This window comes from Canis lupus, chromosome X, assembly GCF_003254725.2.
Source record: "Canis lupus dingo isolate Sandy chromosome X, ASM325472v2, whole genome shotgun sequence".
In the NCBI taxonomy this organism is placed as follows: Eukaryota; Metazoa; Chordata; class Mammalia; order Carnivora; family Canidae; genus Canis; species Canis lupus.
In genome coordinates, this window is record NC_064281.1 from 50,689,920 (window position 1) to 50,704,418 (window position 14,499).

A 14,499-nucleotide genomic window follows, 5' to 3' on the forward strand; every position below is an offset into this window, starting at 1 on the left:
AATGCTGTCTTTAACCACCAGTCTTCCCTCTACACTAGTCCTGGTCCCTTTCCGCATCCCTTAGAAATAACACTATAATCATTAGTATGTATTCTTACAGGCGATTCTCTAAAGATTCCCATCTATAATCTACGTACCTATTTATCTATCATCTCTCTCTGTATCTCTCTGTGTGTGTGTATGTGTGTGTAATACACATGGCATTGTTTTGAATGGTCTGCATGGTATTTATTTTCTATAGAAATGGTATCTTGTTGAACATATTAGTCTACAATTTACTTTTCTCACTCAAAAGCATGACTTGGGTATCTTGATGCATTTCATTCTATTTAATTGATATGTGGTATTGTATGGTATATATGTACAATCATTTATCTGACTACATCATTACTGATGTAGGTTTAAATTATTTCTAATTTTTTACTATTTCCAACAGTACTGAGATAAATATCCTTGACATGCTTCCTTGTGCATATGTGTAGGAATATTTTTTTTAGGATAGATACCAGAAGAGAAATTAGTAGGTCATGGGATGCATAACACTTAGCTTCAACATTTATCAACACATGGCCAGCCTTGTTTCATCTATATTCCACCTCCATACATACAGAATTATTTAAAAGCAGGGCAGCCCTGGTGGCTCAGTGGTTTAGCACCGACATCAGCCCAGGACATGATCCTGGAGACCTGGGATCTGGTCCCACGTCAGGCTCTCTGCATGGAGCCTGCTTCTCCCTCTGCCTGTGTCTCTGCCTCTCTCTCTCTCTCTCTTTCTCTCTCTGTGTATCTCTCATGAATAAATAAATAAAATCTTTAAAAAATAATTATTTTAAAGCAATAATATCACATGGATACTTATTTTATTTTATTTTTTTATTTTTTTTTTTTAAATTTTTATTTATTTATGATAGTCACACACACAGAGAGAGAGAGAGAGAGAGGCAGAGACACAGGCAGAGGGAGAAGCAGACTCCATGCACCGGGAGCCCGACGTGGGATTCGATCCTGGGTCTCCAGGATCACGCCCTGGGCCAAAGGCAGGCGCCAAACCGCTGCGCCACCCAGGGATCCCTGGATACTTATTTTAACATTTAGTTTATGCTGAAAAATTGCCTCTAAGATGTCTATACCAATTCAAATTCCCATTATTAATGTTTGAGGTTACCTATTTTCAGTATCTTTGCCAAATTTGAAATGATCAAACATTAAAACTCTGCTAATGAGAGATATTTTATTATTTTTTAATTTGCAATTACCTGATTAGTAGTAAAATTGTGCATCTTTTTATATATTTAACAACTATTTGTTTTTCCTCTTCTGTGAAATTCCTGTTCAAATCCTTTGCTTATTTTTCCATTTTGGTTTGTCTTTTTATGAAACAAATTAGATGATTATGAATGATGACATAATAAATGTATACAATGTTAGCTTATGTTTAGCATTTTGAATCTTGAGAGACAAGTGGACTTTTCCTAGCATCCATTGATTCTTTTATTTATCTAATTGTTGGACACCTGCTATCTTCCACATTTTAGAAAATTCTTGCCCATGTGAAAATTGTGATCAGCTAAGTGGGAGAGATTGACATAAATAGGTGATGGGCACTGAGGTGGGCACTTGACGGGATGAGCACTGGGTGTTATACTATATGTTGGCAAATTGAACTCCAATAAAATATATACATATAAAAATAGCCATGCATATAAATATATAGTTACAAATAATTATAATTACAAATAATTATGTAAAATAAAAGTACCTTGACTGATAGGTTTGAGGTAGCCAGGCTGGTGGACCATTGGATAGGCTGGAATAGAGTAAGGGTGAGTAGAAGTTGCTCTCATTCAAATGGCCAGAAGCAATAGGAAAGGGTATCTAATCTCCTGAATACATTCACCCTCTAAGGCTGTTTCTCACTAGCTTTAGTGTCACAATCTGCTTGGAAGTAGGGCCTTATGAAATAGGTATTATGTGCAAGATATTAGCTGTATAAACACTGGTTAAATGTGTGATCTAGTGCTTCAGTGTTAATCTTTGGCCAAAAATGAATCAGAAACTATCCTCTGTATCCCCAGGACTGGTCTACTGCTAGAAGTGGACTGCTAGTCCTTGACTTGCCACTTTCTAGGGAAGCCAACAAAACATGTGATGAATAACCTACATACCTTCTGAAAAAACTGGGGAAACTGTGACTTGGGGAAATCCAGTAGGACTATGGACTACTGAATTTATAGCACTATTGTTACCAGCAGAAGCAACAATATTAGCAACATGGGAATTCAGAGCAAGGATGCCTGGGTGGCTCAATGATTGAGGGTCTGCCTCCAGCTCAGGGAGTGGTCCCAGAGTCCTGGGGTCAAGTCCTGCATCAGGCTCCCTGCAGGGAGCCTGCTTCTCCCTCTGCCTATGTCTCTGCCTCTCTCTCTGTGTCTGTCATAAATAAAATCTTTTAAAAAAGAAAGAAAATTCAGAGTAATAGGAATATTAATATCTTTAAGAACAAGAGCAACAACATCAACTAGAGCAAGAACATCAACCACATCAACAGGCAGTGTAAGGACAGAGGATGATAAGGGCACCTCAGACATTTTTCTATCTACTCTTTCAAGAGTAACACCATGCTCAAAAATGCTTGTAACTGCACCATACTCTGCAGTGAGAAACCACCTCCAGTCAAGAGCCATGAAATGCAGAGTGATCCATCAAACTTCCGCAATCCATTGGATAGACACCATCTATAATGAGGAAAACCACTAAGCAAGAACTGCTCCAAACTGTTTATATGTGTGCAAGTTCAAAGAACTTGGGGGAAGTGGTCCATTTCATTTGTTCTGTACCCCCCACATTTCTACTTTTTTCATGCTTGGCTGTGAGATATCTACATAGGCTTGGGATCTAAGAAAGTCTTCCTAAAGCAGAAAATAGTTTGGCCAATAATGGGTGGTAGTGGCCCGAATGGCTATTATTTATGATGCTTTATAACAAAATAGAATGGCTCTTACTTGAATTGACTCATGATTTTAAGCCCCTAATGCTTGAGAGGCAGAAAAATACAAGACCTCAAATTCTTCAGGACTCATGGCTTTCTGGCTGATGGGAGCTTCCTGATATGCTTTGAGGCTAGGCTGCAAGCAGGGCTGTGTTGTGGTGAGCTTGCAGGATAAGGTTGCTCTGGTGGAAGTAAGAACCCACAACCATATTTAGGGAAATGTGGGGCCTGAGGCTGTCCCATTTGTCAATGTTCCTCTCAGAGTATGGTGTCCATAAGGGAAAATATTCTGTGGTCTGACTAGTGTTAAGTAGAATAAGACTGTCACTTTCCTGGTTTTAGACAATACAGCTGCATTTTTGTCAATGCAAAGATAACGTTAACTTTTGGCGACCACATCTCACAACCAACACATATTGAGCTCACTATCTACCAAAATCCTTAAATTGGATTACACATGTTAATTTTAGGCCATATCTCCTCCATTTGTGTGTGTGTGTGTGTGTGTGTGTGTGTGTGTGTGTGTGTTTTAAGGAAGTTTGGGGAGGTGAGACAAAGAAGATGAAAGAATTAAGAACTGAGTAATAACTTCTGATCCAAAGAAGGCCCCTCCAATTAGCTATATGTTATTACAAAGAAATGACCCCTGGTAGAGAGTGGGACTCAGAAAGGGATCATCATAGGTTCAAGGTCTGGATTTAGCTTGGTGAGACCGGAAACCTCACCCACAGTTGATCAGACACAGAAGCACTAATTCCTATTATCCATAATCAAAGCTGAGTTACCCAGATCTGCCATTCATCCAAGATATGATCTAGGAGGAGTCCACTCATTAGAGTAGACTTGAGTGCAAAAGAGAGTTTGAAGAATAGAGGAATAAGGCAAAAGGGCTTAGACTTGCTTCTGGGATATTAACCCAGAGTCAGGGTGGCTGTATGAATTGGTCTCTCAAACTTTTGGGAGACTTCTGCTTCTGTGGCACAGGTTGAGCCACAGACTCAGTGGCCTCTCTCCTTAGATAGTGTCAGTGCCACACTGACACATTCTATTTTTGTTTCCTTTTCCTCTAACATCTATAGATACCCTTCCCCCACCAACCTCCCCTCTTATGAAAACACAACAGTAACTTCTGCTAAGTTACAACATAATTGAGTAGGTTACTGTTTTACTGTTTTCTTTATATATATATATATATATATATATATATATATATAATTTTACTGTTTTACTGTTTTCTTTATATATATATTATTGGAGTTTATATATATATATATTATTTTACTGTTTTACTGTTTTCTTTATATATATATGTATATATATTATTGGAGTTTGATTTGCCAACATATGGTATAACACCCAGTGCTCATCCCATCAAGTGCCCCTCTCAGTGCCCATCACCCAGTCAAATTGTCAAATTCCATTCCTGATTTTGTCTTCCTAAAGATTAGACTTAGGTACCTTGATGGAGACTTGGTTTACATTCAATTCCCATTAAATCAGTACAGATTCTTTTTTCAGGTTCAACTCTTTCTACAAAGAGTCCAGCTCATATGCTTCTTGTTGATTCTGTTTGGGACAGTTTCCAAACAAGATCAACTGTGGTCTAACTTGGCCTTTTCATGAACAAGTAGAAGAGCTAGGATTGGAATGTGTGCCCCTTGTGGGATTTGGCATGCCTTCATAGTGACTGTCCAAGTTCCAACTCCTCCAGAATTTATAATAATCAACTCTTACATTCATTTAGCCACTATAAGAGACCAGAGAGATACATATTATTACTAGTTTATTTATGAGAAAGCTAAGGTTTAGAGACACTAAGGGCTTACAGTTACACAACTAGTTAAGAGCACAGCTGAACACAGAAGGTTTCTTGATCCATATCCAGGGATTTTCTGCTTTTCCATTTGACTTTATCCAAAAGTTGGTGGGATGTATGTATGTTACTCCTAACAAATCTTTCCTGTCTCTGACCACTTCTGGGGACCTCACAGAGGGAACAAAATATTCCAATGACAAAATCACTTGGTACCTTGTCAAGATTTGATATAAAAGCTGCAAGAAACTGGACTTAGTGCCTGGGTTCTGTTGCTCATGAGGTACCCTAGTCATAATGGTTAAAGAGAAGGAGAGAGACCTTACCAGACTATTAATAAGGCCTCCCCTGACCCAGGGGCTCTTGATGCTTTGAGAGAGACATCAGTGGAAAGTAGACTAAAAAATGGTCCCTGCCTGCATTAGTTTTCTAAGGCGACCATAACAAAATATTACAGACTGAATTTCTTTAAAAAAACCAGAAATTTATTCTCTCATAGTTTTGGAAGCTAGAACTCCAAGATTAAGGTGTTGTCATGTTTGGTTTCTCCTGCAGCTTCTTTTCTGGCTTGTAGATGGCAACCTTCTCACTGTATCCTCACATGGTCTTTTCTCTGTATACACATATCTCAGGTGACTTTTTTGTGCCCAGATTTCCTCTTCTTAGAAGGACACTAGTCAGATTGGATTATGGCCCATCCTAATGGTCATATATTGAGTTAATCAACTCTTTAAAGGCCCTATCTCCTAATACAATTACATTCTGAGGTTCTGGAGACTTCAGTATAGGAATTTTGGTGGGAAGACACAATTCAGCCAATAACATTTTACTCTGTTCTTTAGAGGCTGGGCTTAAACTAGTCCACCTCACAGGTTTAAATAAATAGAGAATAGATGAATTAAAATGCATGAATAAGATATTGTGAGATAAAGGATATGGAGTGCGAAGGATCAAGGATATTTATTGCAATTACTAATTACAACTCTTCCCCTAGAATTTCAGGGTTGCCTGGCAACCACCCATTGTTCTCTTGCTAGCATAATCTTGTTTTTCTTTCCTGAGGAACATTCATTTTCCATTTTGGTCAGTACTTGATAACTTGAGAAACCTTTGGGCTCTTGACTTCCTTTCTAGGAATAAGCAAAATGAGAATTTGGTTTATATTTATAGATCTTTAAAGACTTTTATTTTTTATTTTATTTGTGAGAGTGAAAGAGAGAAAGAAGGACCAAGGGGGAAGAGCAGAAGAGAGGGAGAATCAGACTCCTTACTGAGCAGGGAGCCCATACAGGGCTTGATCCCAGGACCCTGAGATCATGACCTGAGCTGAAGGCATATGCCTTACTGATTGAGCTACCCAAGCTCCTCAGTATAAATCTTTAATTCAGAAATAGAAATGAACAGTTCTATCTTTAGGCAATATTAATCATAAATATTGTAGACATAGATTTCAGATTTCCCAGGATAACTTCAGGTCGAAAAATTTTATCCTATTGCTCCCATAACAACTTGCACATTTTTCAGACTGGTTGTTGAAATCTGGGTTCATAAGATATACTTTGGGGAGGTGCTGAATGGATTTTAGCATTCTCTTAAATTACTTTCCATTGTTTTGGAGATGAATTCTAAACTGAGCATGACATTCAAGGTCTTCAGCAATGTGGACCTATCCATCTATTCAGTTTTATCTCCTGTCACTCCTCAACATAAATCTTGCATTCAAATCATATAGAATTTTAGTCATCCAAATGTACCTGTTTTATATATCCACATATTTGCACATGCTGGCATAGGATACTCTTTTAGAGTGCATATTATGCCTTTTTTTTCAGCTGCTTTCTATCCTCTTATTTGTCTTTCACATCTCAGTTAAAATCTTCTTTGTGAAACTATTCCTACTCTCCTCAGTAAGTTAATAACTCCTGCTTTGCCACTGTAGCTTAAACATAACATATTACATATTACCCTTGAACATATCATAGTGATGAGTACATTGGGCTAGTTGGAAGTTTGTTTATTTGGCTATCTTCCCCATTAGACAGGGTCCTAGCTCAAAGTAAATACTCATATGTCTGTTAAATGAATAAATTAAAGAATTGGAAAAGGACTCGCTAAGTATGAGTGTCTTCCCCTTCCCATCCAAAATGATTCCTGTGATTAAGATGACAAGAGAGGAATGAGGTAAGCTAAGTACAACTCAGCCTAAACTTCTAGCCTGTTTTACCAGTTATGGGATTCTGAACTGATCTAAGCCACATTTCCAACATGGAGCCCTAAAAAGACCAATGCAGGTTGTCAAATTAACCTAACCCCCCCAAAATGTTAGTAGTTGAAGGGAGCATAGGATGGCCTCATAGACATGTTCCCAGATAGATCAGGTCTAATGTTGAGGAGTACAAAAAACCTCGTTCCTCTCACCCCCATAACCACTCTAGGGTTCCTGAGACTTTGGAAGATCAGAACATTGCCACAGTGGTGGGGAAATGCTAGGCTGTAAATTGCCACACAGGTTTTGGGGAGGTAGTATGGAGGGGGGTGGGGTTGGGGGCAGAATGGTACAGAGGGACTGATGCAAAAGCCAACTGTCATTCTTGAGCAACTGCAGAGGTATGTGCTACAAGTCCAGACTGTTGCTGCTGGGACTTCCCTTTTACAATGACTCTGCAATTTAAAGGCTGGGGATGTGGTTACATAAGCTACATTAGGCCAAGCCTGGGCTAGGGGTGGTGGCAGATAAGCCACCCACTCATGGGTTCCCTCCCCATCCTACTTTCTTCCTTCACATCTATTACATCAGATCTGACAATAGTTCGGTAATTTAGGCAGGTCAAAGATTATGACTTCTGGTTTACACTTGAGGATGTCAAGGCCTAGAGATATGGGCCATGAGCCATCTTCTTTCCTACTCTACTGATCAATTGCCCTTACCTAATCGTCCTTCCATGGCCAGAACCTGAGCTCTGCTGTTACTAGAGCTTGATGTCCATTCAACTTAACTGTTATTTGGCCTTTCCATGTCTTCAGATTCTGTTTCAGCATAATCATAAAATTGAAGCCAGTAACATCATCTCTTCTCATCCTGATTTATGTTGTATCAGGGCACTAGTCATTTACTCACTAAATTTATTTAATATCTCCTATCATGTGCCAGGTACTATGCTAGGCTAATATATCTATGAATGAAACACAGTACTTGTTTATCTTACAGAGCTCTCAATCACAAAATGTAGTGTCCAGAACTAGGGAGATGATCAGCAATAAGCACGTAAATTGACCAAAACATAAATTACTCTAAATGGTAGGAAGTATTAGGAAGGAAATCAGTAGGGTTCTAACTGTGTAAGGGAAAATAGGTAAGGAGAGATACTTTAGCTGGGATTGAAAGGGAAGCCATTCCACAAAGAGGATATTTTAAGCTAAGTTCTGAGTGATAAGAAGGGGTCAGTCATAAGTTGTAGGGAAGTTCACAGGCTTGGAGGTAGGGTGGGGGGATGGGTGAAATAGGTGATGTGGATTAAGGAGGGCACCTGTAGCGATGAGTACTGGGTGATGCATGGAATTGTTGAATCACTATGTTGTATACCTGAAGTTAATATAACACTGTATGTTAACTATGCTAGAATTTAAAACAAAATTCTTTTAAAAAGGCTTGGAGGTAAAAAAAATCAGAAGGAGTGTGAAGAGTTCAGTCATCTGGAGGGTTGATAGTCATCTAGAGGTAGTGTAGTATTGCAGGAAGGGCACTTGTTGCAACCTTAGAAATCTCCTGCTAAAAGTTCACTTTTTTTGTTATTTTCTTTTAATTCCAGTATACTTAACATACAGAATTATTAGTTTCAGGTGTACAACATGGTGATTCAACAATTCCATAATCACCCAGTGCTCATCACAAGTGCCCTCCTTAAAAACAAAAACAAAAACAAAAACAAGTGCCCTCCTTAATCCCCTCCACCTGTTTCCCCATCCCCTCACCCACTTCCCCTCTGATAACCATCAGTTTGTTTTCTATAGTTAAGAGTCTGTTTCTTGCCTTGTAATTCTATCTCTTTTTCTTTGCTTGTTTTGTTTCTTAAAGTCCACATGTGAATGGAATTATATATTTGTCGTTCTATGACTTTTCACTTAGCATTATACTCTGTAGCTTCATCCATGTTTTTGTAAATAAAATTTCTTATTTATCCTGAGTGATATTCATATATATATATGAATATATATATATGTGATATATATATATATATCACATACTCTTTACCTATTCATCAATCAATGGACACCACTGCTTCCCTATCTTGGCTAATGTAAATAATGCTGCTATAGATATACGGATGCATGTGTCCCTTTGAATTAATATTCTTGTATTCATTATTTACTTATTTATTTATTTACTTTTTTAATTTTCCTTTTTTTGGATTTATTTATTTATTTATTTATTTATTTATTTATTTATTTATTTTTATTGGTGTTCAATTTGCCCACATATAGAATAACACCCAGTGCTCATACCATCAAGTGCAGCCCTCAGTGCCCATCACCCAGTCACTCCCACCCCCGCCCACCTCCCTTTCTACAACCCCTTGTTCGGTTTCCAGGGTTAGGAGTCTCTCATGTTCTGTCTCCCTTTCTGATATTTCCCACTCATTTTTTCTCTTTTCCCCTTTATTCCGTTACACTATTGTTTATATTCCCCAAATGAATGAGACCATATAATGTTTGTCCTTCTTCGACTGACTTATTTCACTCAGCATAATTCCCTCCAGTGCCATCCACATCGAAGCAAATGGTGGGTATTTGTTGTTTCTAATGGCTGAGGAATATGCCATTGTATACATAAGCCACATCTTCTTTATCCATTCATCTTTTGATGGACACTGAGGCTCCTTCCAAACTTTGGCTATTGTGGACATTGCTGCTATGAACATCGGGGTGCAGGTGTCCCGGTGTTTCATTGCATCTGTATTTTTGGGGTAAATCCCCAGCAGTGCAATTGCTCGGACGTAGGGCAGGTCTATTTTTAACTCTTTGAGGAACCTCCACACAGTTTTCTACAGTGGCTGCACCAGTTCCCATTCCCACCAACAGTGAAAAGGTTTCCCCTTTCTCTGCATCCTTTCCAACATTTGTTGTTTCCTGCCTTGTTAATTTTCCCCATTCTCACTGGTGTGAGGTAGTATCTCATTGTGGTTTTAATTTGTATTTCCCTGTTAGCCAGTGATGTGGAGCATTTTCTCATGTGCTTGTTGGCCATGTCTATGTCTTCCTCTGTGAGATTTCTGTTCATGTCTTTTGCCCATTTCAGGATTGGACTGTTTGTTTCTTTGCTGTTGAGTTTAATAAGTTCTTTATAGATCTTGGATACTAGCCCTTTATCTGATAGGTCATTTGCAAATATCTTCTCCCATTCTGTAGGTTGTCCTTTAGTTTTGTTCACTGTTTCTTTTACTGTGCAGAAGCTTTTGTTTTTGATGAAGTCCCAATCATTCATTTTTGCTTTTGTTTCTCTTGCCTTCGTGGATGTATCTTGCAAGAAGTTACTGTGGCCGAGTTCAAAAAGGCTGTTGCCTGTGTTCTCCTCTAGGATTTTGATGGAATCTTGTCTCACATTTAGATCTTTCATCCATTTTGAGTTTATCTTTGTGTATGGTGAAAGAGAGTGGTCTAGTTTCATTCTTCTGCATGTGGATGTCCAACTTTCCTAGCACCATTTATTGAAGAGGCTGTCTTTCTTCCAGTGGATAGTCTTTCCTCCTTTATCGAGTATTAGTTGACCATAAAGTTGGGGGTCCACTCCTGGATTCTGTATTCTGTTCCATTGATCTATGTGTCTCTTTTTGTGCCAGCACCACACTGTCTTGATGACCACAGCTTTGTAGTACAACCTGAAGTCTGGCATTGTGATGCCCCCAGATATGGTTTTCTTTTTTAAAATTTCCCTGGCTATTCGGGGTCTTTTCTGATTCCACACAAATCTTAAAATAATTTGTTCTAACTCTCTGAAGAAAGTCCATGGTATTTGGATAGGGATTGCATTAAACGTGTAAATTGCCCTGGGTAACATTGACATTTTCACAATACTAATTCTGCCAATCCATGAGCATGGAATATTTCTCCTTCTCTTTGTGTCTTCCTCAATGTCTTTCAGAAGTGTTCTATAGTTTTGAGGGTATAAATCCTTGGACTCTTTGGTTAGGTTTATTCCTAGGTATCTTATGCTTCTGGATGCCATTGTAAATGGGATTGACTCCTTAATTTCTCTTTCTTCAGTCTCATTGTTAGTGTATAGAAATGCCACTGACTTCTGGGCATTGATTTTGTATCCTGCCACACTGCCAAATTGCTGTATGAGTTCTAGCAATCTTGCGGTGGAGTCTTTTGGGTTTTCTACGTAGAGTATCATGTCATCGGTGAAGACGGAGAGTTTGACTACTTCTTTGCCAATTCGAATGCCTTTAATGTCTTTTTGTTGTCTGATTGCTGAGGCTAGGACTTCCAGTACTATGTTGATTTTTTTTTTATTGGTGTTCAATTAACTAACATACAGTCGGAGAAGGACAAACATTATATGTTCTCATTCATTTGGGGAATATAAATAATAGTGAAAGGGAATATAAGGGAAGGGGGAAGAAATGTGTGGGAAATATCAGAAAGGGAGACAGAACGTAAAGACTGCTAACTCTGGGAAATGAACTAGGGGTGTTGGAAGGGGAGGAGGGCGGGGGATGGGAGTGAATGGGTGACGGGCACTGGCAGTACTATGTTGAATAGCAGTGGTGAGAGTGGATATCCCTGTCTTGTTCCTGATCTTAGGGGAAATGCTTCCAGTGCTTCCCCATTGAGAATGATATTTGCTGTGGGCTTTTCGTAGATGGCTTTTAAGATGTTGAGGAATGTTCCCTCTATCCCTACACTCTGAAGAGTTTTGATCAGGAATGGATGCTGTCTTTTGTCAAATGTTTTCTCTGCATCTAATGAGAGGATCATATGGTTCTTGGTTTTTCTCTTGCTGATATGATGAATCACATTGATTGTTTTACAAGTGCTGAACCAGCCTTGTGTCCCGGGGATAAATCCTACTTGGTCATGGTGAATAATTTTCTTAATGTATTGTTGGATCCTATTGGCTAGTGTCTTGTTGAGAATTTTTACATCTGACTTCATCAGGGATATTGGTCTGTAGTTCTCGTTTTTGGTGGAGACTTTGTCAGTGGTTGAGCATCTGTCTTTGGCCCAGGGTGTGATCCTGGAGTCCCGGGATTGAGTCCCACATTGGGCTCCCTGCATGGAGCCTGCTTTTCCCTCTGCCTATGTCTCTGCTTCTCTGTGTGTGTGTCTCATGAATAAATAAATAATTTTTTTAAAAAAATAAATACCATCTAGAGCAAAGAAGGGACTTTCCCGAGGTCATACAACAAGGCATGGCACAGTTGGACCTGAAACTCAGGTCTCCTGATACTCTTTGTTAGGTCTTTTTTCAATTAGTCTTTAATTCTAGTTAATTTCATTTTCCAGGTCATCAGGAACCAGGGTGAAAGGAGGACTATGGCATTCAGTATTTAGATGTCACCTCATTTTCTGGCCTGTGCAACAGGAGGAATTATATTTCATCAGTAAATTTTTATTCAGTACCTACTATAAACAAGGCATATTTCTAGTCATTAGGGATATTGCAAATAAATTAAAATCGCTGCCCTCAAAGAGCTTGGTAGAAGACACTGGCAATAAACAAAAATATAAAATTCTAGAAGCAAAGTCAAAAGGCAAATGATGAACTAGTGGAAATGTTTGCAATTCTTATAATATACAAAGGGAAATTGCACTGTTGGGGATTTACCCCAAAGATACAGATGCAATGAAACGCTGGGACACCTGCACCCCGATGTTCATAGCAGCAATGTTCACAATAGCCAAACTCTGGAAGGAGCCTCGGTGTCCATCAAAAGATGAATGGATAAAGAAGATGTGGTTTATGTATACAATGGAATATTACTCAGCCATTAGAAATGACAAATACCCACCATTTGCTTCAACGTGGATGGAACTGGAGGGTATTATGCTGAGTGAAATAAGTCAATCGGAGAAGGACAAACATTATATGGTCTCATTCATTTGGGGAATATAAATAGTGAAAGGGAATAGAGGGGAAGGGAGAAGAAATGGGTAGGAAATATCAGAAAGGGAGACAGAACATGGGAGACTCCTAACTCTGGGAAACGAACTAGTGGTGGTGGAAGGGGAGGAGGGCGGGAGGTGCGGGTGAATGGGTGACAGGCACTGAGGCGGGCATTTGATGGGATGAGCACTGGGTGTTATTCTGTGTGTTGGCAAATTGAACACCAACAAAAAATAAATTTATTATTAAAAAAATAAATAGAAAAATTCTCTAATATGTAAAGAACTCCCAAAATCAAGTTAGAAAAAAAATAGCAACTTAATAAAAAATTGGGCATAACAGACATTGTTGTTGCTCTCATAGAGCTTGTAATCTCATAGAATGACTCCTTTTTCTATAAGGCTGAAGGAGTGGCTGGCCTGCAAGTTTTTAAGGAGCCAAAGGAAATGTTGAGTTCTTGAGTAGCCCCTCTCATGCCTTTTTAGGGGTATAGCCAATAAAAGTCTGAATCTCAGTAAATATGGGACTTTGGGGGAAATTATTTAATGTCTTTGAATTTCTGTGCCCTAATTTTTGACATAGGAATGATTCCTATTCTGTAGGGTTATTGAGAAGAATAAGTGATATAATGGATATGAGAATATTTAGTATAATAAACACTAAAAAAACCCTTTTCACTTCCATTTTTTTACTTCTTATTCTTCCTAGAACTGAGAATAGAGGAGCAGTGTCCCTTATTGTGAAATCTGTAGTCTTTGGGGTTCTTACCTTGTATTATTTAGTTTTGACAAAAGTTCTCAGGTATATCCCTTTCCTAAAATCCCATGAGGTACCTATTTCTTGCCTCAATTTTGAAATAGGGAAATGGATAGTCAAAAATATTAGTAATTTACCCAAGCCCCTACAGCTGGAAAGTGGTAAATTGTAATTCAAAGTCAGGTCTTTGAACTGCAAGCTCAATCCTTTTGTCCAATATCCTGTCTCCAGGCCCAAGTATAGCACAAGGTCTCACAGGATGACCTGAAATACTTGTAACCAGGCAAGAGCCCATTTTGAGCATCTTTGATATTTTTATTTCCCACTTAACATAGTTGTGACCTTCTTTAACAGTAAGAGACATTTGACCATCTACATCATAACATCTGCTTTTCGGTTAGAGAAGTTCAGGTTATAAATTTGGGATTCTAAACTACTTATTGCCATACAAATTATGGTGGTTGACACTCTTTAGATGAGCCTATAGAAACAGATATATGCAAATATAGGACAAGAACATTAAGGAAAAGTGTCATGGTAACTAACCCTAGAGAGAAGTATGTAGGAATTAACTGCCTTCTAAATCAATGCTAAACCAAGTTCTAGCATTCTAGTTCTAGTTTCTATTTTCTTATCTTAGAGATGAAAGAACACTGCATCATCTGTACCTTATCTGGCTATCCATGACTCATTGGATACATTTCAGATCCTCAACGTAGTTTATAAGACGTTTCCCACTTTGGCCCCCTGCTTACCTCTCTACTACTGTTCTTTTGAGTTATTCTTTCCTTTGCTCACTTAATTCTAGGCCACTTGAGTCTCCTTGTATTCCTG

At 38.6% G+C, this 14,499-nt stretch overlaps 1 protein-coding gene across 1 annotated transcript in view; it reads right to left on the reverse strand.

The window, feature by feature from the left end:
* Positions 1–5,738: 5,738 nt before the first annotated feature.
* Positions 5,739–14,499, reverse strand: part of VSIG4 (V-set and immunoglobulin domain containing 4) — a 60,007-nt gene continuing 51,246 nt past the window's right edge. The window contains exon 7 of the mRNA XM_035712352.2: positions 5,739–5,932. Within this exon, the coding sequence (XP_035568245.1) occupies positions 5,871–5,932 (62 nt within the window). The 3' untranslated portion in view covers positions 5,739–5,870. The remainder of the gene's footprint in view (positions 5,933–14,499) is intronic.